Source organism: Hydra vulgaris, chromosome 04 (genome assembly GCF_038396675.1).
Source record: "Hydra vulgaris chromosome 04, alternate assembly HydraT2T_AEP".
Taxonomy (NCBI): Eukaryota; Metazoa; Cnidaria; class Hydrozoa; order Anthoathecata; family Hydridae; genus Hydra; species Hydra vulgaris.
In genome coordinates this window covers 35,331,958-35,354,320 of record NC_088923.1, presented here as the reverse complement: position 1 = coordinate 35,354,320, position 22,363 = coordinate 35,331,958, and the positions used below count along the sequence as shown (strand labels likewise).

Here is a 22,363-nt window from a genome sequence, read left to right as displayed (position 1 = left end):
TGTTAGATCTTCTATTTGTCGATAGTCCAATCTTCTTGCAGCAGAATGTTTAAAGAAAAAGTTAACATCAATTGCAAATGAGGGATTGTTGAAATTTAAAACATTAACTCCTGCTCTAAATGCATTATGAACTATATGCAGGGGACATGTTCCTATTGATATAATGTTTTTATTCAAACTTTTTATTTTCTCTGAAAACTTCAAAAGTTTCTCAAACTTTTTTCATACTGATTCATACCGATATGGAGCATAAACTTTATGTTAAGCTTAACTTTCTTTTAAAGCTTGAGGAGATGTTGTAACAGCTTTTCAGCAGTGTAATTGTCTACCATGACAATTTCACAGTATGCAATTTTAATGCACTTGTGCTTTTTAGACCAATATTGTACATAACCATCATACTATTTATTAACTTGTTGATTTGTCAAATTTAAATGTAAAAACAGTATCGTTTAAGTCATCCAATAATAATGTTTTTAAATATGGAAAGATGCAATATCAAATGGTGTATTTAGACTTTGCTTCACTTTGTCTGTATCCTTTGGCAATTTTTGAATCTGGGAACATTGCTTCAAATATCTCAACCAATCTCTATTGGTTGAGGCAAAAGAATAGTTAGATTCGACTTAAACTATGAATGGATTAAAAATCCATTCATAGTTTGCTTTTAAAATCTCTTCCTCAACAGTAACTAATCTTTGAAGCTTTAAATTAAAGTATTTTATCTTTATCTTTACTAAATTCTGATTGTCCTTCTTCTTCTTTAAATCTTGATGTGTGGAGTTTGCTAATTGCATAACTTCTTACTTGTCCAGCTCCACTTCCACTGACAGAAAATTTTTTTTGCCATAATTTGCAACTTGCAGAATACTGATTACCAGGACATTTTGAATTCAGATAAACTCTGACTCCCACAATTAATTATATTTTGTTTTTCTCTTAGACATTTAATAAATATAAATAAACGGTTGAACTATAATTTAACAAAGTCGTCTAAAAACTTTTTTTATTTTATAGACTGATCTAAAACCAACAAAAAATTTGACAATTATTAACAATTACATATTCAATAGATATAGTGGATAGATAATTACAGATAATACGCACATTTTTATGTACACACATTAATAATATTACTATAAATCTATTAATGTATAAAATTAACATTTATTTAAAAAATCTTTCAAATGTTAGGAAAATTTAGGACATAACCCTATAAATTATGACATTTCACGAAAAAAAAGTAAAATTTTGAAAACTTGGGACAGACTGGGAGATCTGTATTAAGAATATAACCTTCAATAATTGCATAAGAGTCTATCATTAAATTTGGATTTTAGTTTTTGGACGATCATGATACTGTCTTCATTCAAATAAAAAGCACGTATATTTAATAATCACTCCAACCCAAGTAACAGAATTTCTAAATATTGAAAAAACAAAAAACAACCATACACCATTCAGCTGTTTATAAAGATCAAACTATAAGATGGTACTAAAGATATGTAATTGAAGAAGCGCCATCAGGATTTTTTTGATGTTTCAGAATGACACTTTCACGTATTATGCTAACTCCAAACGAAGGTATATTCATGGCTATGCCAAAAGAGGAAGCTTTGCAATAATTTGTGATGATGTAGGCCCGGGAACAAATATACTCTAAAAATTTGCCCCCTCCTGCCCTGCTAAAACGTGAGGGCAGTTATGTAGTAAAATTTTCAACTTTACTATCTTATAATAAATTTAAATTCATCGACAGGTTTTAAACTTTATTTTAAAATATTGTAAAATGCAAAAATTATGACCATACAAACTTTCCACCCTCCCCCCCCCCCAATGAGGGGTTTGTATGTAGGCTAGACTATTCAGCACAGTTATTTATAAAGCAGCTTTATAGATATTACATTACATTCGCTTAGATAAGCATGAACATACATAATTTTTATGCCTGTAAGTTACTTTTTTAATTTTAAAAATAACTAGTATTCAATGCACGCGTAATAAATTATATCTCCATACTTAAAAATATATTATTTACTATAAATTATAAATTTAACAATGAAGCGCTAAAATGCTGTAATGATTTTGTACAAAACATAAGACTTGCTATCAAATAAAACATCAGACAACAAAAAAGCATTAGGTTGAATAAAAAAATCTAATCAACTATTAAAAATTATTTTTAAAAAAGTATTAAATCCAGCGAATAAAACCAAAGTGTGATGATGCAAGACTATGACATTTAATTAGCCTCGTTAAGAACTCAAACAATTTAAAATTGAAAAAACCTGATGTAAAGAGTATTGTTGACGTACATGACGTACATACTGCTGACGTTAATTTTTCTTAACCACCTTTTTCTTTTGCTTTGTCAAAACACCTTAAATTAGTTGGCATAAATAATAGACACATCCCAAGTGGATCATTGCTTAAGGAAATAAGTATTTACAAAAACTTTCTTTAAGAGATAGCTTAAAGCTTACAATGTAACTGCGGTATTAAATTGTTGAGCTTTAATGCCGTCTGAATATTGCCGTTAATTTTTAAGCTTCCATTTTTATAAGCTTCTGTAGGAGATATTAGACCGTGAAATATACTTTGAAGAACATAAGTATTCATTTCAAATCTTACATCTATATCGATAAATTGATTGGGTTTATTTATTATGCAACCAGGAGAGTTTTTTAAGTCCAATATCCAAATATTATTTTCTGGTGTATCGGATATAGAAAACTCGTAAATGGCATTTATTTGCTGACAAAGTTGTTCACTTATAACGCGCTTGATACTAAAGAATATTTCGTTTGGGGTTGAATTTTCGTTTGGCTTTTGTTTCAACGACGAAGCAAACACCGGTGTAGCGGAACCAAATGTTCCAGAAGATGTTAAACCTGCAACAGAATAAAGAGAAAGAAACTTTATGGTAAATATTGTTAACATTAATTGTTACCAATGGTGCTAAAGGATATCTCAAGGACTTTGGCAGTATTAAAAAGGTGCTTTCTTTTTAACTCGGTAAGATAAATTTTTTTTTAGTTTACTTTTTTTAAACTCCGTAACATAAAGAATTTAATTGGCTTAGCTTCTTCAGTTTATAAAATTGTAAAAATTAAAAAAAATAATATCTTCATTAAACCTCAAAAGTTAAAAAATATTTAAATGCTTTAAAATTTTAAAGCCATTTTTCATAAACTTTTACAGAAATTTATAGTGTGTTAAACTTAAACTGAAGAAATCGAACTTGACTCAGCTTAAAAAGTGAACTTAGTTCAGCTTAAAAAGAGGAGAAAATATATATGAAATTTAAAACAAGACCGCAGTACTAAGTCCTTGGGAAGCCCTTCTTAACCTCAAAAACTCAAAACGAAGTACATTACGGTAGGAATAACAAAAACATTAAATACATGTCAAAACAGCTCATTACTTTTAAATACATTAATGATAGCTGATATTCCAGTTTCATTGTCCTCGTCAATTTTCAAATGATCAGAATCTTTTAAAACTAACGAGGTTCTATAAATATAGTAATGAGAAAATGGAGTTATTAATATTTAATCTCTAAAGTTATATAAACCTATTTTGTATTTGACATTTTCAATTTTTAAGTATTTATTTAGAGTTTTTAGTGAACTTTTTACATGTTTTAATTGCTTAGTTCTTTAATTATTATCAATTAATATAATAATATAAATAATAATAATATAAATGATAAAACTATTATATGCAATATAATCTTTTATACGCAAACTAGACCTTGAAGAATATAGAAAGTTTTATATTTTATAATAAAGAAAAAAACTAAAAAAAAACAAAGAATAAAAATAACCTACAACTCAAACTTAGATATTTCAACTCCCCAATGGCCCACTGACTTATTCATCTGATTCTATAAAAAAAATTGTAAATCAAATTTATAATCCAATACAAACTTCAATACAAAGAGGTTTGAAATGTATGTTCTTTAATTTGAAGTCAATTTTTTTTTATTTGATTTTATAACTAAATTTGATACTATTGATTAAAAAAGTTTTAAATATCTTTCTAAACCAGAAACATTTGAAATAATTTTGTAATTAATAACTAATTAACTTAAAGAAGCGACTCGGTAGGTAGGTGTGGAACCGGTATTAGACATGCCATGGCTTTTGCATACCTGATATAAAACTATCTTCTTGGATAAAATTAACTTATTAAGGTCTACTTATCACAAAGTGCTGTGCAAAACTGTACAGAAATCTATCCTATAAAACTTCTAGCGGGTGTTTTTTTTGGAGGTATAGAACTTTGAAATGGAATAAAACAAGGTGTTTTTTTAAAAATGACATGTAATTGACTTTATTCAAAAGATAATGTTTTGGCATTATAACTTAAATATGATTTCTGGCATATGACCGCCACGGCTGATTCGAACGTAATCTAATCTGGAGGTCCAATTTTCAATCACTTTTTCCAACATTTGTGGCCGTATATCGGCAATAACGCGGCGAATGTTGTCCTCCAAGTGGTCGATCGTTTCGGGTTTATCGGCGAAGACCAGCGACTTCACATATCCCCACAGAAAATAGTCAAGCGGTGTTAAGTCGCAACGTTCTGGCCAACATCGTTCTTAAAGACTTACGGACCAATGATTCCATCAGCCCATAAAGTACACCAAACAGTCAGTTTTTCTGGATGTAACGGTGTCTCAACATGCACTTGAGGATTGCCTTCGCTCCAAATAGTTGATAAAGAGAAGCAACATTACGACGATGTGATAATGGTTGGAGGTTGGCTGCAAGAGCAGATCCAACTATGTTTACAATGCGTTTTTTCACCTTTTCTAAAAGAGAAAGGGTATCATTAGATGATCCGCCCCAGGTATGCCAACAGTATTCCATACAAGGCCGGATTTGAGATTTATAGAGATAGAGAATAGAATCCGAAGTGAGAAAGTGACGAGCTCGATAAAGAGATGCAACCTTAGCAGATGCTAATTTTGCAACTGATTTGATATATGGTTTCCAAGAAAGGTTGGAAGTAAGAGTTAATCCTAGAAGATGAAGAGTAGATGACTCATCGAGTACATCACCGTTCATAAATATAGGAAGATCTAAACTATTGCGATAACGATTGGCTGAAAAAAATCTGTATTGAAGTTCACCAGCCACTGTGAGCTCCATGCTGTAGCAGAAGTGAGATCCTTTTCAAGCTCAAATACCCCCTCCAAGCAATCAGAGAGTGTTGGTTTCTTATCACGACAAGAATAAATGGTATTATCATCAGCAAACAATGCCACCTTAAATGTGAGAATATCTGGAAGATCGTTAATGTAAATTAAAAAGAGTATAGGGCCTAGGCTAGAACCTTGAGGAACCCCTGAAGTTACAGAATAAGAAGAAGAGTGCTGTCCATCAAGGACAACTTTTATACTACAATTGGAAAGGAAGAATTCAATAATCTTAAAGATGTTGCCAGATACACCATAAGAAGAAAGCTTACGGAGAAGACCAGCATGCCAAACTTTATCAAAAGCTTTTGAAATGTCAAGAGCGATGGCCTTAACCTCTCCACCTTTATCTAATGCACAATAAAACCTATCGGTTATTACTGTTAGCAAATCAGCTGTAGAACGAGAAGATCGAAATCCATATTGATGGTTAGAAAGTAAGTTATTAGATTCAAGATGAGAAATTAAGTGTTTGTTAATTAAAGATTCAAAAACCTTGCTTATGATAGAAAAAAGACTAATGGGACAGTAGTTAGACAAATCAGATCGCTCAACAGAATTTTTGAAAATAGGGATAATAGATGCCGCTTTCCAGCAGGCTGGAAAACAAGACTCTGATAAGCACTTGTTGAATAGTTTTGAGAGCATAGATGAAAGTTCCGGAGAACACTTCTGCAAGACAATAATAGGTATGTTATCCGAGTCACAAGCTGTAGAAGAGTCTAGGCAGGAAATCACTTTAGATACAGAAGCTAGAGTGATACGAATGTCAAGCAATGGATCAACCTGCTTGTTGGCAATATCAGGTAGAACGCAACTAGTGGAATCAAAAGATGATATTGATGAAAAGTTTTTAGCAAACAATTCAGCTTTGTCTTTAGGTGAGGTGACAAAGTCTGAACCATACAAGAGAGGTGAAATTAAAGATTTGCCCTTGTTATTAATACTATTAAAGATTCTCCAGAAGTCACGAGAGCCTAATTTTTGAGATGAGATACGAGATTTCATGACCTGAGAATAGCGGGCTTTGGCGTTAGACAAAACCTTTTTACAATGGTTTCTAGCTATAATAAACAGACGTCTGTTTTCTGGAGAATTGTTTTGCTGATAAATATGGAAGTAACTGTTTCGATTGGCAATCGCAGCAGCACAGTTTGAGGAAAACCATGGCGAAGAGTGAGGCTTGACCTGGAATCGTGGAGAGGGAACAAAAGATTCCATGCCAGCCTGAATTCATGAAGTTATGTAAGATGCGCATTTGTCGACAGGAAGACAAAAGATTTCTACCCAAGGGCCATCACGAAGAAAATCACGGAAAGAATCCCAGTCAGCTTTACTGTAGTTGTAAGAGGTACAATAATAGGGGGATTCAGGTGATGAAGAAGAATAAGATATTAGTTTTAGAGAGATCAAACTGTGATCAGAAGCAGCTAAGGGTGAATGTGGAGAAACTGAGCACTTAGGGCGCACAGCAGTTTTTCAAGCCAATATTCTTTTTGGCGCTTTAGTTTTTTTATGATATCAAATGCTCGTCTTTTTGTTGATAATTTTGAATATATACTGCTAGGAAACATTGAATCTTTTGTTAGGCTACGCTGTGAAACACCGTCCTTCTTATCAATTGATTTTTCTAGCTAGTTTTTAATCTAAAAAATGCTTAACGCATTAGCGTAATATAAATTTGACATAAAATTATATTTATTTTTTAAAGACATTAACTTTTTTAAACTACTGCAATTATTATTAACTACCACAAAATGAGTTAAATAAATGTTAAATAAATCAGAAAATGCTGTTATGGGATAACTATTTCCTTTCAAATTTTTTTTATATTAATTAAATTTAATAATACTTATATTAATAATTTAAAAAAATGCTTGATATAAACAAATTTCTTTCTTTTCTCGACATATTAAAATTTTTTTTAATTATTATTTCTTATTCTTTTTATTTATTTAAAATTTTTAAAATTAAAATTTACAGATAAATTTATTAGTAAATTTTCAACTCAATTATGATTTTAAAATCAAAATTTGCATCACTAATGGCATATCGACTTAAAGATTCAGCATAACCAAATGTTGTACAACTTTTTTAGTCGAAAAAAACAAATATATATGAAGAAAACAGACAAAACACAAAACATTTTAAGAAAATCAAGCTTACAAAACTTAAATTAAATCCAATTTATTTATGCATTTGTACTTTGCCTAAAAGAGAAAAGCATATGCATTTTGTTTCAAATTTTTTCGAGAAAAAATCAAAAAAAATTTTAAATCAAATTAAAAAATAAAAAACTTTTTTTTTTGTGATTTAACAAATGTTTGTTACCATTAATGACAAACTTTAACAATTAAAAATCAATATAATAACTAACTTTTTTTTTTATATTACTCGCTTTCCCTAAGGTAAAGGACTACTACACCACTACAGCATATATAAAATAAAACCATGTTTTAATAAGACTAAAATTTAAAATAAAAGTTTAAACATACCAGTAACTTTGTTTCAATGTGAAATTTTTCATTCTGTATAATACTAGAACTTTGTCCACTTAATTGAGTACTTAACACTGTATGTCCACTCATTTGCAAGGAATTATCTACATCTTGGACAAGAGTATACATTGCTACTGGATCCACAATTTTATATTGAACATTAGCCCCTACTTTGAAAATGTTTCTTTCTGTTGAAATGACCTAGTGATGTCATTGAAGTTTACAATAAAAGCAACAACAATAATAAAAACAACAACAACAACTATAATTATAATCACCAATCAAATCATTTTTAAAAAATTTACAGAAATGTTATGACATATGCAAAATGTAAAGATTATTTAAAAAAAAAATTTCAATACTTCAATTGGTGGCACACTAAAGATTTTTGTTCGGATATCAACCTTTTTCCAATTGTCAACAAACGGAATAACACAAATAATGCCTACAAAAAAACAGCTGTTAAAATATCTCTTGAAAATAGCAAATTTCACAAAAACTCAATTAAACACAAGTTGTTGTTTTTATATCACCTATATACATTATAAACTTTTTTTACAAATTTTGCTGAAACACTTTTATTACACACATAAAATTGCAAGACAGAGCATTTGAGTTGCATTATGGCAACTCTATATGATCATTATCACTACCATCATTATGGTCATCATCGTCACCATCATTATGATCACTCACAACAACATATTGCTAGAAATCTTGAACAGCCTAATTTATTTAAAAAACTACAAGATTATCAAACTCTATTACTAAAATAATATTACTAATCATGTTTTTGCCAAAACATTTTTCATATAAACTTTGTGGTTTACTGTTCCTTTGTCCAAGATGACCAGACTATTCCTTCCAAACAGACACCTAACAATACTATAACTTTTTGTGGAAATTTGTGTTTTTGCTCTATACCACCATTTTTTCTTTGCATTGGTCATTAATCTAAAAGATCAGAAAACAAATTCGTGTTTCTTTTTTTTTTTTTGAAATTGTTTTGTAACCAATTCACAAACTTAACTCATTAAACATAGAATGATTATCAGTGAGTAGCCATTCTGTTCTTTTTTTTTGTATGCCTAACAATGTAAACCATTTTTTATGTATTCCCAAAGCAAAATCTTTTGAATTTGAAATTCAATTGTTTATTATTAATTTATGTTCTGAGGGGTACTTTTTTCCAATTAAAACGAGTTTTTACTTTGTGAATGTTTGTTTTTGTAAATGCAGTTTGTAGTCTACCAGATGACTGATGATAATTGATAGCACCTCTAGTCTTGATCTTTTTGCGCCATCTTCAGACTGAAAAAAAAAGTAACTGAATCATTTAAATGATTGAAAATCTTTGATGTTGTGTCTCTTCTTCAGTACTTAAAAAGTACTACATATTAAAAGTCAACATTTTTCATTTTCTAAAATGAAAAAAATTATTATTTAGTAAAAATGATCATAAGTCTTTGTAGAGGAAAGAAAAAGTAAATATTTAAAAAAAAACTAGATTGATATCACAAATATTTTTGGAGATAATTAACAAATGAAAATATGACATTCTTTTGAGAAAACTATTATATATACGTTATTTTATGTATGTTTGTGTTCAGTCTGAACCTCTGGCGCAGTGTTTGCTCACCTGTGTATGTTAGTACATGTACGTTTGTGTTCTACTTGAACTTCTGGTGTAGTGTTACCAACAAGTGACTGCAGTTACCAACTAGTGACTGCAACTGCAAAACTTACACTCTCCTGCTGGAGAAATGCTGGATCTTCTTGACAATACTCATAGATTTTTACTTGTGTCTCTTTGATAGTGCAACTCTTTCTATTGTCTCCTAATGATGGTAAAGCTCTAAAACTCAGTTGGTTCTGAGGCCAGCTGGTAGTTATGTTTCACAAACTTTGTGGTAGCTCTCAAGGAGGCTGATTCCATCAATATCTGTAAAATATCAGAGTATTAATAGTGCTATGTTGCGCATAGATGGTATCCCTATTATTGTTTTAGGTGTGCATTGTTGAAGCCATATAAGGAGCTCTAAGTTATGACTTTGGTTTATTTAGTAGGACTAAGACAACTACATAGCTCATTACTTGGGATGCCATGCTCTATCTGGGAACAAGTTTAGTTCTCTTTAAATTAAACCATGTCCAAGTAAACAAAAAAATTAAACATAAAAAACCATCACCACTACCTAATTGTTTCAAATATGTGTGGTCTTCATACTAACTTTCCATCAGTTAAATCTTGTCTCTTGTAAAAATCGCCAGACTTTTTGTCTCTTTTTCAAACTAGTTAAAATTCAACTGTTCCTTCTTTAGATTTTAGCATTGATAGCTACAAACTTTTGTTTTGCAAAGACTCTAATAGTCACATGTTTGCCTTGAGCATATACTTTGGCATCAATTCACCTATTTGTCAAGAAATCAGGTTTGAATCCTCTAACCATTCTTATTTGTGCTTCCATTTAGCACCTCTTTATTGTTGTTGTTCTTCTTCTTAAAACTGCACTCTTTTAGATATAATTTCTGATCAAATTGACCATGCCCCTTTTTTTTACCCCTCTGCCAATAAATGTTGTTATTGGTGAGTTTGATGCTCGTCACACTGAATGGCTTCACTCTAACACCACTGACCCTGTTGGCACTAAAACTAATAACTTCTGTATTTATCATTATTCAAAAAGTTTACTTTTTGACTCATTTTCTTGACAACCTATTGTATTACCCTATTGTACACTTTCTAAATCACTTGCCTATTATTTACAATTCACATCACTTGTGAAATGTCACTGACCCTAACTTGTGTTCAGTTTTTACTTCTTGTCCTTTAGGTGGCTCCAACCATGCAATAATCTCTATATATCTTTCAACTCATACTTCTGCTTCAGACTCACCCTATCATTGCATTTTTTATGATTACCCTAAAGCTGACTGGGGTTCCATCTGTGATTTTTTTCATAACAGTACTTGGACTAATGTCACTTTTCTCTCAGCTGATAAATGGGTCTCCTACATAATTCTTGGATCCAGGCAGGTATGAAAGCTTTTATTCCTTCTTATTGGTTCCAAGTCAAACCTCATTCTATTCCATAGTTTTTACCTTTATTTGCAGCTGCTTTATATAATATCATGATCATTTTTATCATCTTTTTTAAAAGAACAACACCCGAGAACAAACGCTTTTTTATTATTGCAAGAAACCAATGTAAAAAGATGCTGTCTGATGCTTAGTTCCATTATTCTCAGTTTACTATATGTTGTATCTTATCTCAGAAGTTAAGCTCTAAAGACTTCTGGAAAATCTTCAACAGCGTCATTAACAAAGGTATACATTCTATCTTTAATTCTGATCTTAAATTTGATCTTAATACCTCTTCCAAGTAAAAAGCTGAACTATTTGCAAAGAATTTTTTTCTAATTTGACTCTTGAATCTAATGGCCATACTCTTCCTGCCATTCCAGTTAAACAGTTTAACCAATTGTTACACATATTAAATACTCCAGCTTCTGTTGTTAAAGTCATGCTAGAATTAAACTCTTTTACAGCTTGTGGTCAAGGCAACATTCCTGTCATAGTCTTATAAGAGTGTTCTCCAGAACTCACTTTAATTCTCTGAAAAATGGCATCTGTTGTTCCAATTTATAAAAATTCTGGACAACATTCTGACCCCTCCAACTATCACCTGAACTTTCTTCACTCTATTATTAGCAAAATCTTTGAGTCTTTGATCAAAAAATATACAAAATCCAGTCTTGAGTCTAATAATTTACTCTCTGACAATCAATATGGTTTTTGATCTCCTCGTTCTACGGCTGACTTGCAAACTTTTGTGACTAAAAGATTCTATGGTACTATGATTCTATGGTAGATGGAGGTGGAAAGGACTATTACTCTTGACTTATCTAAAACTCTTGACCTATCTTGACATATCTAACTTTTCATAAAGTTTGGCATGCTGGTTTTTTCCTTTAGCATGTTTTATTTGGTGTATCTGAGAGAGTATTTGAGATTATCAAATTTTCTAACTATTTCTAACTACTTTATTAAAGTCATCCTCAAAGGCCAACACTCTTCTTCATTTTTAATAACATCTGGGGTACCTCAAAGTTCTATCCTTCGCTCTTTGTTATTTCTTATCTACATCAATAAATTCCTGACAAACTTACATCTAAGATGGATATAATTGGTGATGACTCAACTTTACTCCTGTCTTGACAAAAAGTCTTCTCTTCTTGATTGTTTAGAACAGGCATCTGATCTTGAATCTGATCTCACTTCTGTAACAGCTTGAGGCTTGCAGTGGCTTGTGAATTTTGACTCTAACAAAACTCTGCTATTTTTTGCAAACAACTATTGCAATACTGTTGACATTCCTATATTAATGAATGGTAACTCTCTCATTGAGTTTTCTTCTTTATGTCTACTTAGATTATCATTCACTACTGACCTCTCATGGAAACCATTATACAACCGATCGCAAAGTTAGCATCTGCTAAGGTAGCTACTCTTTATTGTGCTTGCCATTATCTTACTCCTGATTCTATTCTTTACCTCTACAAATCTCATATTCATCTCTGTATGGAATAATAAAAAATAGAATGTTATCTTTGTAATGACATGTTAAAGATATTTTAAAAATCTCAACAACCTAACTCATGGGATAAAAGAGCAGATTGAGTAATCTGAAAATAATAGACCTTAGCATCTGGTAATAAGTTTTTGAATCAATTTTTTCAAATGATAAAAAAATATTTGTTTTTAAGAGAGTTGTTTTTGTGGAAAAGTTGAAAGAAATTATCAATACAATTTTTAACAGAGTGACTAACTTAAACATTACAAAAAATATAATGAAAAAAATCCTAATTAATTTGTAGTAGTAAGAATTGCGGTAAATCTAATATTGATGAAGTACAAAATAAACGTTTTACTGAGATCATAGTATGATCTGAACCACCTAAAGGATAACAATTAGAACCTGAGCTCAAGCTAGGGTCAAAGACATAATACAGCTTATAACTTCTATACAAAATCCAGAACACAGTATGATATAAAAATAAAGTACTATTAGTTATTCTTGAATTTTATGGCATTTAATTTTAAACAACTATAGTTTATAGATTTAATGAGAAAGGTGGGATTTAACTACATACACACAAAAATCATACCAGGTCCTTTTAATGGAATAAGTCTTCCAAGACGTGAAACTACTGCCCTTTCATGTTGAGGAACAACCTAAATGTAACATAAAATTACACATATTTATAAAAATGTTATTTAAGTATATTTTAGCTTTAAACTTTTTTTATTCAAAACAACTTTTTAAATTTTTTTTTCATTTATTTAATTAAAAACATAATCCAACAGCAAATTAATACTAAAAAGACTTTTTTTTTAATTGAGTAGCCTTCTTGAATATATATTATATCTTTCCAAGTCCCAAGTCCTTATATTTTCTGAAAGATCAGTGAATTATGTGTAATTTTTTAATGTCAACAAAGCAAATAAAAATATATTAAACTTTGAAAACATTTTAGAAACTTTTTCAAAATACATCCTTGATATTTTAAAACCTTATTTTTCATATAATTTATTTTTATATTTCATAAAACCTTATTTTCCATATTATCACATTATATATAATAACAGCATTATATTTTATAAAACCTTATTTTTCATAATTCTGTTTTGTTTTTTTACTAGTCAACCTTGACCGACAAGTATTCATTTTTTAAAGTCAAAAAATGAATTCTTGCCATTGACCCTTTTTATTTTCTTCACTGAATAATAATATTGCATTTCTTTAAGCTATTAAAAGCATTAAATTTAATAAATACCAGTTGCTTAAACTTGCTGTTTTTAATTGTTGTGGGAAAGTCATTCAACAGTTGCACAAAAAATTTGTTTTACAATGGAAACTAGTGTAAGTTATGCAACTTAACATCGGTTTTATAATGAATTTTATGTTGTAAAATAATTGTTGTGGAAATAGAAACAATTTGGGTCCTGCAAAAGTTGCTGTTCAATAAAATTGCAGAACTATTTTATATTATTTCTAAAATTATTGAAAACTAAACTTAAGTAATTTTAATTACTGAAAATTAATTTGCCAAAGCCATTGATTAGGCTAACATAGCCCCTGGCTTTGGCTGAAGCTTCAGCAAAAGTGCTGAAACTGAATTTTTGCTACATCTCTATTAGTCATATTATAAATAATACTGTATAGGTGTATTATAATAAAAAACAAAAAAAGTGTTTCGAAAAAAATAAATAAAGTGTTTCAAAAATGTTTTAAAGCAAATGCATATTAATGTGGTATGATATGGTTTTTTAAATACTTACTGATAAAGTAGTTTGTGATCATACTGGAGGTAAAAAACATACATAAAGTTGTTTTTGAATTCAAAATAAAACATAATTTAAAAAGTCTAAATTTATTTAAACTGATAATTACAGGTATTTAATAATAATCTTTTACATTTCTAATCATATCACTGGATTCGTTACCCCTGAAAATAGCCATATACAAATTTTTTTAAGTAAAAAGATCAAATATTCTTAAAGTTATATATAAAAATATTGTTATTCTGAGGAAACAAGAGGAACCTGCTAAAAAGGATCTGTTAAAAGTAAAATGATCATATTTCAGGATCATCTTGGAGCCAGAGGCTAAAATTTTAAAGAAATTGTTATTTTATTACATACTCTCAACTGTATAAAAATCAGCAAAATCTGAGATAAATGGTGATATTTTTAAAAATTTCTGGGTCAATTGACATGGAATTACCCAATAACATAAAAAATATTTCAAATATTATCGAATACAAAAAAGGTTCTTTGGTATTGAGGCAAGCACACTGGTATTTGGTATGGAGGCAAGCATATTAGCAAAAAAAAAAGTTTTAATATTAATCAGCTTACATTTAGCTTAATACTTATGTCTAAAAGTATTTATTATAAAAAGTAAAAATACTTATTTTAAGTATGTATGTTTCAACATAAAAATATAAAATAAAAATATATAAAAATATAAATCAACATAAAAACTGAATATAAGATTCAAAACTGTTTCTGTTTTGCATTAACATTATTGCAAAAAAAAAAAAAAATAGGCCTAAAAAAATCTTAAAAAATAATAATGAAAACAACATTTTAGAATAACTTATTTATATTTGAAAAATTTTTGTAGCATTCATTTTTTTATCAATTCTTTCATTCATTTCGTTCATTCTTTTCATTAATTCATTCAGACAAAACAACATTTTAGAACTTATCTATTTGTGAACAATTATTTCAACGTTCTTCAACTTTCAAATAAACCTTAAAAGACCTACTAAAGACTTGTCAAAGCTGCATATTATATTTAAAATACTAACATCATTACAAGACTAAATGCTTCAACTGTATATTGAAGTATTTTATAACTTGTGTATTAATCGTGATGTGCTACAAACTCTGATGACATCTTTTGGTACAAAGTTTCATACCATATTCTTCAACATATTCTTTACTGAAATGTGATACCACGTCATACCAATATACCGTCAACCTTTATTTTGAAATTAGACCCCATGATGCTCCTCTCTCAATGGTGATCTAACAATAGCTACTTCTGCTAGCACCATACTTCCACATTTTGGGCAGTACAAAATCATTGATTTACTAAACTTCCTTTTTGGTGTGATTTTGGTGTGGTGGTAGATCACACCGAAAAAAACTAAATGCACAACTCATTATCTGTACTCATGTTTGTACCCAGTATTGAAAATCAACAAAATATTGAAAAAAACATATATGTAACATTGATATATGTAACATTGATATATGTAACATTGATATATGTAACATTGATATATGTAACACCAGTTTAAAAATACAATAAAAACCTAAAGTCTGTCTACATGAAGCTAAAAATGCTAATCTAGGAACATATACAAGATATTTACAATAATCAAAAATGACAAACTCTATTGTTGGTGATTAGAACTAGCAGACATGAACTATATCTCATATAGACACTAAAATATTGCAGTTAAGACTGCCAATGTGTTTATACCTTTTAAAACATTTTAAAATATCCTTATTTTTTACAATTTTAGGATAAAAAGGAAACTACCAAAGCGCCATATGTGAATCTGCAAAAGTGCAATCTAGCAAAACAGTTGTCAAAACTTGGTTAAAGGTAGATCTGCATAAATGTAAACTATCTTGAGTGCGACTAAAGAATTTGCAAACACTGACTTTTTCCAATTCGCACTTAGGTAGACTTACATCTATTCAAGCTTTTGCAACTTCTTTGCACTTATAAAAAATCACTTTTATGAAAGTTTGTACTTATACCAGTGTTTGCATATTTTGTCAGCACATTAATTCAAATTTGCACTTAAGTAGACTTGCCCTTAGCCAAGTTTAAATAAATGCTTTATACTTACAAAGATTTGCACTTATTCAAGTTTACAATTATGTCAGTGCTATTAGAATTTAGCAATCCTTTGCATTTATGTAGATTCACATTCATGAAACGCCTAACTTTAAATGAACAATCACTTAATCAGCCTCCTAGTAACTTCATATTGTGAATAAAAAACATATTAAGAAAATGCCACACATCTAAAGTTTTAAGAGATTTAAAAAAAAAAAAATATTTAATTGTTAATTTATCTCCCAAAGACTGAGAAAGCAACTATAGTTGAGACGGCTACTTTAATTGTGATTTGATGTTAATGGTAACCACATTTATGACAACTTCAACCCTTTCTCAACACTATAAATCCAAAACACGAACCTTGACAAACAATACTGCTGCGCAGAGAAACAAGTTGAGCATGGAAATATTAGGGACATGGTGGTAATGGAACTCAGAACTTCTTGCTTATGGGGCAAGCGCTCTACCATAACACAACTATCGCATTTACTAACAATTATGAATAACAATAAAGTAGTAAATTAAAAAATGTAACCTTAAAACTGCACCAACAAGTAACAGGTAGACTAATTATCCAAATGATGTATACAATAACCATCACAAAATAATCAAAAACATTAAATGAAGGATCTCCAAGTTTCTCTTCATTTATAAAAAAAAATTTTTTTTTTCAATAGAACTTAAAATACAAAAATTATTCTAAAATATAAATTTACATTTAAAAACTAAAATTTAAAACACAAACTATGCTTTTTATTGCATTTATTTAAAACGAAAACCTCAAAAAAACCTGAACTTAAAAAAACATATATATATTTATATATATATATATATATATATATATATATATATATGTGTGTGTCTATATATATATATATATATATATATATATATATATATATATATATATATATATATATATATATATATATATATATATATATATATATATATATAAAGAGTAGAAGTTTGAAACTTCAAGTTATCAAGATAGCAATTGAATTTTAGTTGTAATTATATATAATTAAAAAAAAAATTGATGAAAATTTTTCTGAATTCATTTTATACAAGTTAAAAATTTACAAAAAAAAAAAACATTTTAGCCTCAATAAGACTACTAAACCTGAACCAGTTTTAATGACAACTTTAGCCAGGGCCAGAACCAGACCCCAGTCTAATAAACAAACAGTATTGTGGTATATCATTTGTTATTCCTTTAAACAGTTAAAAATTTTCTATGAATTTTAAAATTAATTTTTTTTTTTGCTTTAAATTACTCCTTCTCTTTTTTAGTCATTAAAAACTTGGTTACAAAATATTATGCATAGCATCAGTGTATATCAGCAGACTTTTAGTGGCACATAAAAAAAAAACAGACATTTATTTACAGGCATTAAACATAAATTTTTATTTCTATCAATAATAAAATTAAAAAAAAAATTGTTTAGTTTTTATATAATAATCTCATAATAACATAAGCTTTTTATAATAAAACAAAACTAAGAAAAATTGAAAAAAATGTATAATTTAACAAAATATAATATAAATGTTCAAAATACTAAACTTTAGTAAACAAACAAAAGAGATAGATAAGGTACAAATAAAAAATTAAAAAATTCTGCATAATAAATTAGTTTAACGCAATATTATATTATTAAATATAAAAAGCGATTTTAACCATCTGCAAAGTTTGATTGAAGTTACAAGAAAAAGCAACAAAAAATATAAACTAACTGACAACAAAAAATACACAACAAAAAATACTCATACCAAGATGACACGTATTGCAGATTATTGGAGGCAATTATCTATTTAACAGTTTAATTTAAGTTAGCGTTAAATGAATTTAGGCTTAAAACTATTATTATATAAAGTGCATTATGGGACATCATTATGAACACTAACATACATAAATAAATAGATATATATAGGCTTGGTCTGGTAGCGGGTGCGATCACACTTTATATTTAACCATGCATATAATATTTAGTTGCGACAAGATGGCCATGGCTTTTTAGATGCTTTGAGAACATTTCAAAAAGCGCAAAAAAAAACTTAACATAATGGGAGACAACTACTAAAAAAATTAATTAAAAAAAGAAATGAATTCTTAACGAAGAAAAAAACTAAAACTAAATAAATTACGTTTAGATTAAATTATTTCTAAACTTTTCTCTTTTATAATTATTTCATCAAATTAAGTGACACTTAATTTGACACAAAAGTTTCGGACATACATGGAAACATACATAAATTTAAATGTTCTCAAAACATCTAAGAAGTTGTAGCCAAGTTGTTGCAACTAGAAATAATTTGCGTGGTCATGAACAGAGTGCAATTGCACCCGCTTCCCAACCAAGCCTCTATGTGTGTGTATATATATATATATATATATATATATATATATATATATATATATATATATATATATATATATATATATATATGATGTCCATAGTGATGTCCTATAATGCACTTCATTTAATAGTTCTAAGCTTAAATTCATTTAACATTAACTTAAATTAAATATATATACATATATATATATATATATATATATATATATATATATATATATATATATATATATATATATATATATATATATATATATATATATATATATATATCAGGGGTGTACCCTCATGGTCGTCCAGTGGCACGAGACAACTTGTTTTCTCCAACTGAAATTTTAATAAAAATGCCTGTCAGTAGCCCAGCAGGACGACAAGACAGTTTGAAAAAGAAATGACACGAAACAGATATTGACTACAACAAAAATGACCACCTTTAAAAGTTGTATTTATAGTTATCTCTTTACCAATATCTCTTTCTAACAAAAGTTACTTAATAACAATAACTTTTATTAAAAACAATGTTTATTATTATTTTACAATAATGATAAACAATAATCTTTAACAGGTTATAACTTTTCACTTTTTTTATTAATTAACTTTCTTTTAATTAAACCATTTCTTATTAGACGTTTTTCAGTTGAAAGAGGTTTAAATTTTTGTTCTTCAGTATTTTCATCTGAGAAAAAATACACAAAAAAAATATTATACCAGACTACTGATTGTCTTAGCAGACAACTCAAATGAGAAAAAAAAACTATTTCAGTCGCCCGAAGGACAACCCAGTAAAAACTGAAGGGTACACCATTATATATATATATATATATATATATATATATATATATATATATATATATATATATATATATATATATATATATATATATATATATATATATAGATTATAATAGAACATCGACATATTATATAAGAGGGTGTCCCAATGCATCAGCCTTGATTGAAGATAATGTTAAAATGAATATACCAACAATAGTTATTGTAATTATTGATGATATGTTGTTTCCTTCAATCAAAAGTGACACATTGTACCTGTATAAATTTTTTATACCATTAAGTTTTAATATGAATGCATCATTTTTCATAGCATATTTGGCAGATCAAAAAACAATAATTCTAATATGTGATTTATTGAATTGTTTGAAAGATCACTTATAATAATTCAGCTCCTTTTATAATCTAAAAGAATGTCTCTATTAAAAATTGAGCTAGTTTTATAATCTGCTCTACCATTTGTGCCATATAAATGATCTGCTCAGCTGATTATACCTAACCATTATTTTGCAACGAAATAACAATTTATTATTGTTATAACAAAACTTAAAAAACAATACATACTAAACTCAAAATTAAAATTAAAACCATAAATCAATTAGTCAGTTAAATTATGTTTAAGAAAACAAACCTTTCCTATCAAAATCGTCATAGAAATCAATATGTGGATTATCAACAGAAGTAAGATTTGAGTATTTCGTTAACTTCAGCATCTAAATTAAATATATTAAAATATTTAATCAAAAAATATAACTATTTGCATATAAATGTTATTAACATGCAAATATTTATATAAATTTCACATAATTATGTGAAATAATGTGAACTATGTGGAAGTGAGTTATGTAAAATAAATATATACTATATACTAACAATATGAATTATATTATATTCTATAATAATATGAATTATATTATATATATAATTATATATATATATATATATATATATATATATATATATATATATATATATATATATATATATATATATATATATATATATATATATATATATATATATATATATATATATATCGTACACCCAGATCAAGGGTGCCACAAGTCAAAAATTATGGATATTGAGTTATGAATGTCATTTGATAGTATGTTTATGTGTTGTACATGGTGACAAAATACCACAAGTCTAAAACGAATGTTTACAAAATGACAGATACAAATGGCACTCTTAGTTGGAAAAAATATTAAAAACTTAAAACTTCAACCCTGATTTTCTCAGTTTGACACTTTTTGACTTGTGGCACCCTTGATCTGGGTGTAAGATATGTATATATTCACATTATATTCAATAATAGTATGAATTATATAATTCATTGATTTTTAGCGTGCAATAAAAACTTTTTCAAAACATTATCCCACCTTGGTCCGATATTTAAACTTAATCACAATAAGGTTGAAACTTTTTTCCAGTGAGCAAATCCAGGTTTCGCGTTTTTAATAAAATCCCGACCCGAACACAGTAAGTGCTTTAATATCGAATTTATTTTTAATAGTGTATAAGTTATAATAAATTTTGCTATAATATATTAAACAGAACTATTTAATATAATAACCATATTAAATTTTTTATCTATCGCAAATTATTATACAAAAATAAGTTAAAACGGTTTAAATAAATTTAAATAATTTGGTCTTGATTTTACAAAAAGCACGAAACCTGGATTTGCTCACTGGAAAAAAGTATCGATCTAACAATAATTGCTAAGGTCACAAAAAATTGAATAATCTGTTATAAAAACATGACACACCACACAATTGTGTAAAGAAACATAATTCCTTTAGATCTTTGATTATTAAACTGTTAAATAACCGTTCCGCATCAAAGTCTAATTGAGTGGTCATTTTCATTGCTTTAAAACCAGTGTTTATAACTTTTAAATTTGCATTAAAATTGATATTATAGAGGTCATTTACTTTACTATTTATGATTACAATGAATTTTTCATTTTCACAATCATTACCGTGTTTTAGAATTACCCTGTAGTATTTATAAGTATGATCAATATTTTTTATGTGTGTGATTATTAAACTGCTCCCAGAAGCCCTTACGCTCTTATCACAAAGCGCTCCGGAAGAGCATTTCAGTAGGAAGCTCACACCTCCTTCCTTACCAATGTTGCTTATTGGGGTGAAGCCGTCGCCGATCTTCGAACTTCTTGGTTCTGAAACATACAGCGCCACGGTCATACGCCAAATACTTTTAAATAAGAGTAAATAATGCACAGCTAATACTTAGTTAAATTAATTGAGTTTGTTTTCAAGTTCGATTTTACTGTGTCAGATAGTTAGACCTACAAAAAATCTTGACCTAAAAAGTTGTTCTGCAACAAATTTTCAGATAACTTACCGAGACCTAAATTGTTTTCAAATGATTATTTTCTTATTTATTTTCATCCGATTTATGACGTTTACATTTTCGACCGATTTATTTTTCGACCTATTCTATAGATTTTCATTTTCAACCGATTTAAGGTAAATTAAATTTCAACCGACTGTCTGGTCTATGTTTTTAACGTTGATTTTATTAAACTCCAAAAAAAAAATTTTTAAATTAACAATCAATAAGTTTTCCAAGCATTTATCGAACCTTATAACTCCCGACTCTGAAGACAGCGCTTCAACCACTGCGCCAAGGCTGCTCAAATTTGGCTCGTATTCAAATCAACAATAAAATATATAAAATACATACCGGAAAGGCGTAGTTATAAAATTGAAAATACAGTAGGTTGAATATTCAGTAGGTTGAAAATTCAGTAGGTCAAAAATGCAGTAGGTTGGAAAATTAGTAGTACATGTTTTAATTAGGTGTAAATATAGTGAAATACTAAGAAACAAAAAAGAACATAGCCTGACTCGAGAAAATGTTTAAAACACAGAAAATGTTTAAAAAAAATAAATAAACTGCAAAGTTTGGCATGCTACCTTTGGTTGGAATCGGTAAAACACTGTTCTTTATTTTACCAAGTTGCAAAACATTACTGCACAGTTATGTTTTGAATTAACAAAACAACTTCAAGTCTTTTCAGAACATTTTTAATTAAGTTAAAAGCCACTCTTTGACGTTACA

At 28.3% G+C, this 22,363-nt stretch overlaps 1 protein-coding gene across 1 annotated transcript; it reads right to left on the bottom strand.

The window, feature by feature from the left end:
* Positions 1–2,144: 2,144 nt before the first annotated feature.
* Positions 2,145–20,679, bottom strand: LOC100199225 (stomatin-like protein 1). The gene is made up of 9 exons (XM_065796184.1): positions 20,656–20,679; positions 19,908–19,989; positions 16,666–16,772; positions 12,874–12,940; positions 8,067–8,149; positions 7,702–7,905; positions 3,831–3,886; positions 3,425–3,513; positions 2,145–2,891 (listed from the first exon to the last, which is right to left on the bottom strand). The coding sequence occupies exons 2-9, from the start codon at positions 19,987–19,989 to the stop codon at positions 2,473–2,475; spliced, it is 1,107 nt and encodes a 368-aa protein (XP_065652256.1). The 5' UTR covers positions 20,656–20,679; the 3' UTR covers positions 2,145–2,472.
* Positions 20,680–22,363: the final 1,684 nt, after the last annotated feature.

What these genes read in the sequence shown, in the direction of transcription:
- LOC100199225 (XM_065796184.1), bottom strand. Translation starts at nt 19,989, where the DNA reads ATGCTGAAGTTAACGAAATACTCAAATCTTACTTCTGTTGATAATCCA. An exon ending in TTAGTGTGCCACCAATTGAA is followed by an intron (nt 7,906 to 8,066) that starts GTATTGAAATTT and finishes TGACATCACTAG; the next exon opens with GTCATTTCAACAGAAAGAAA. An exon ending in ACATTGAAACAAAGTTACTG is followed by an intron (nt 3,887 to 7,701) that starts GTATGTTTAAAC and finishes TTTTTTTTATAG; the next exon opens with AATCAGATGAATAAGTCAGT.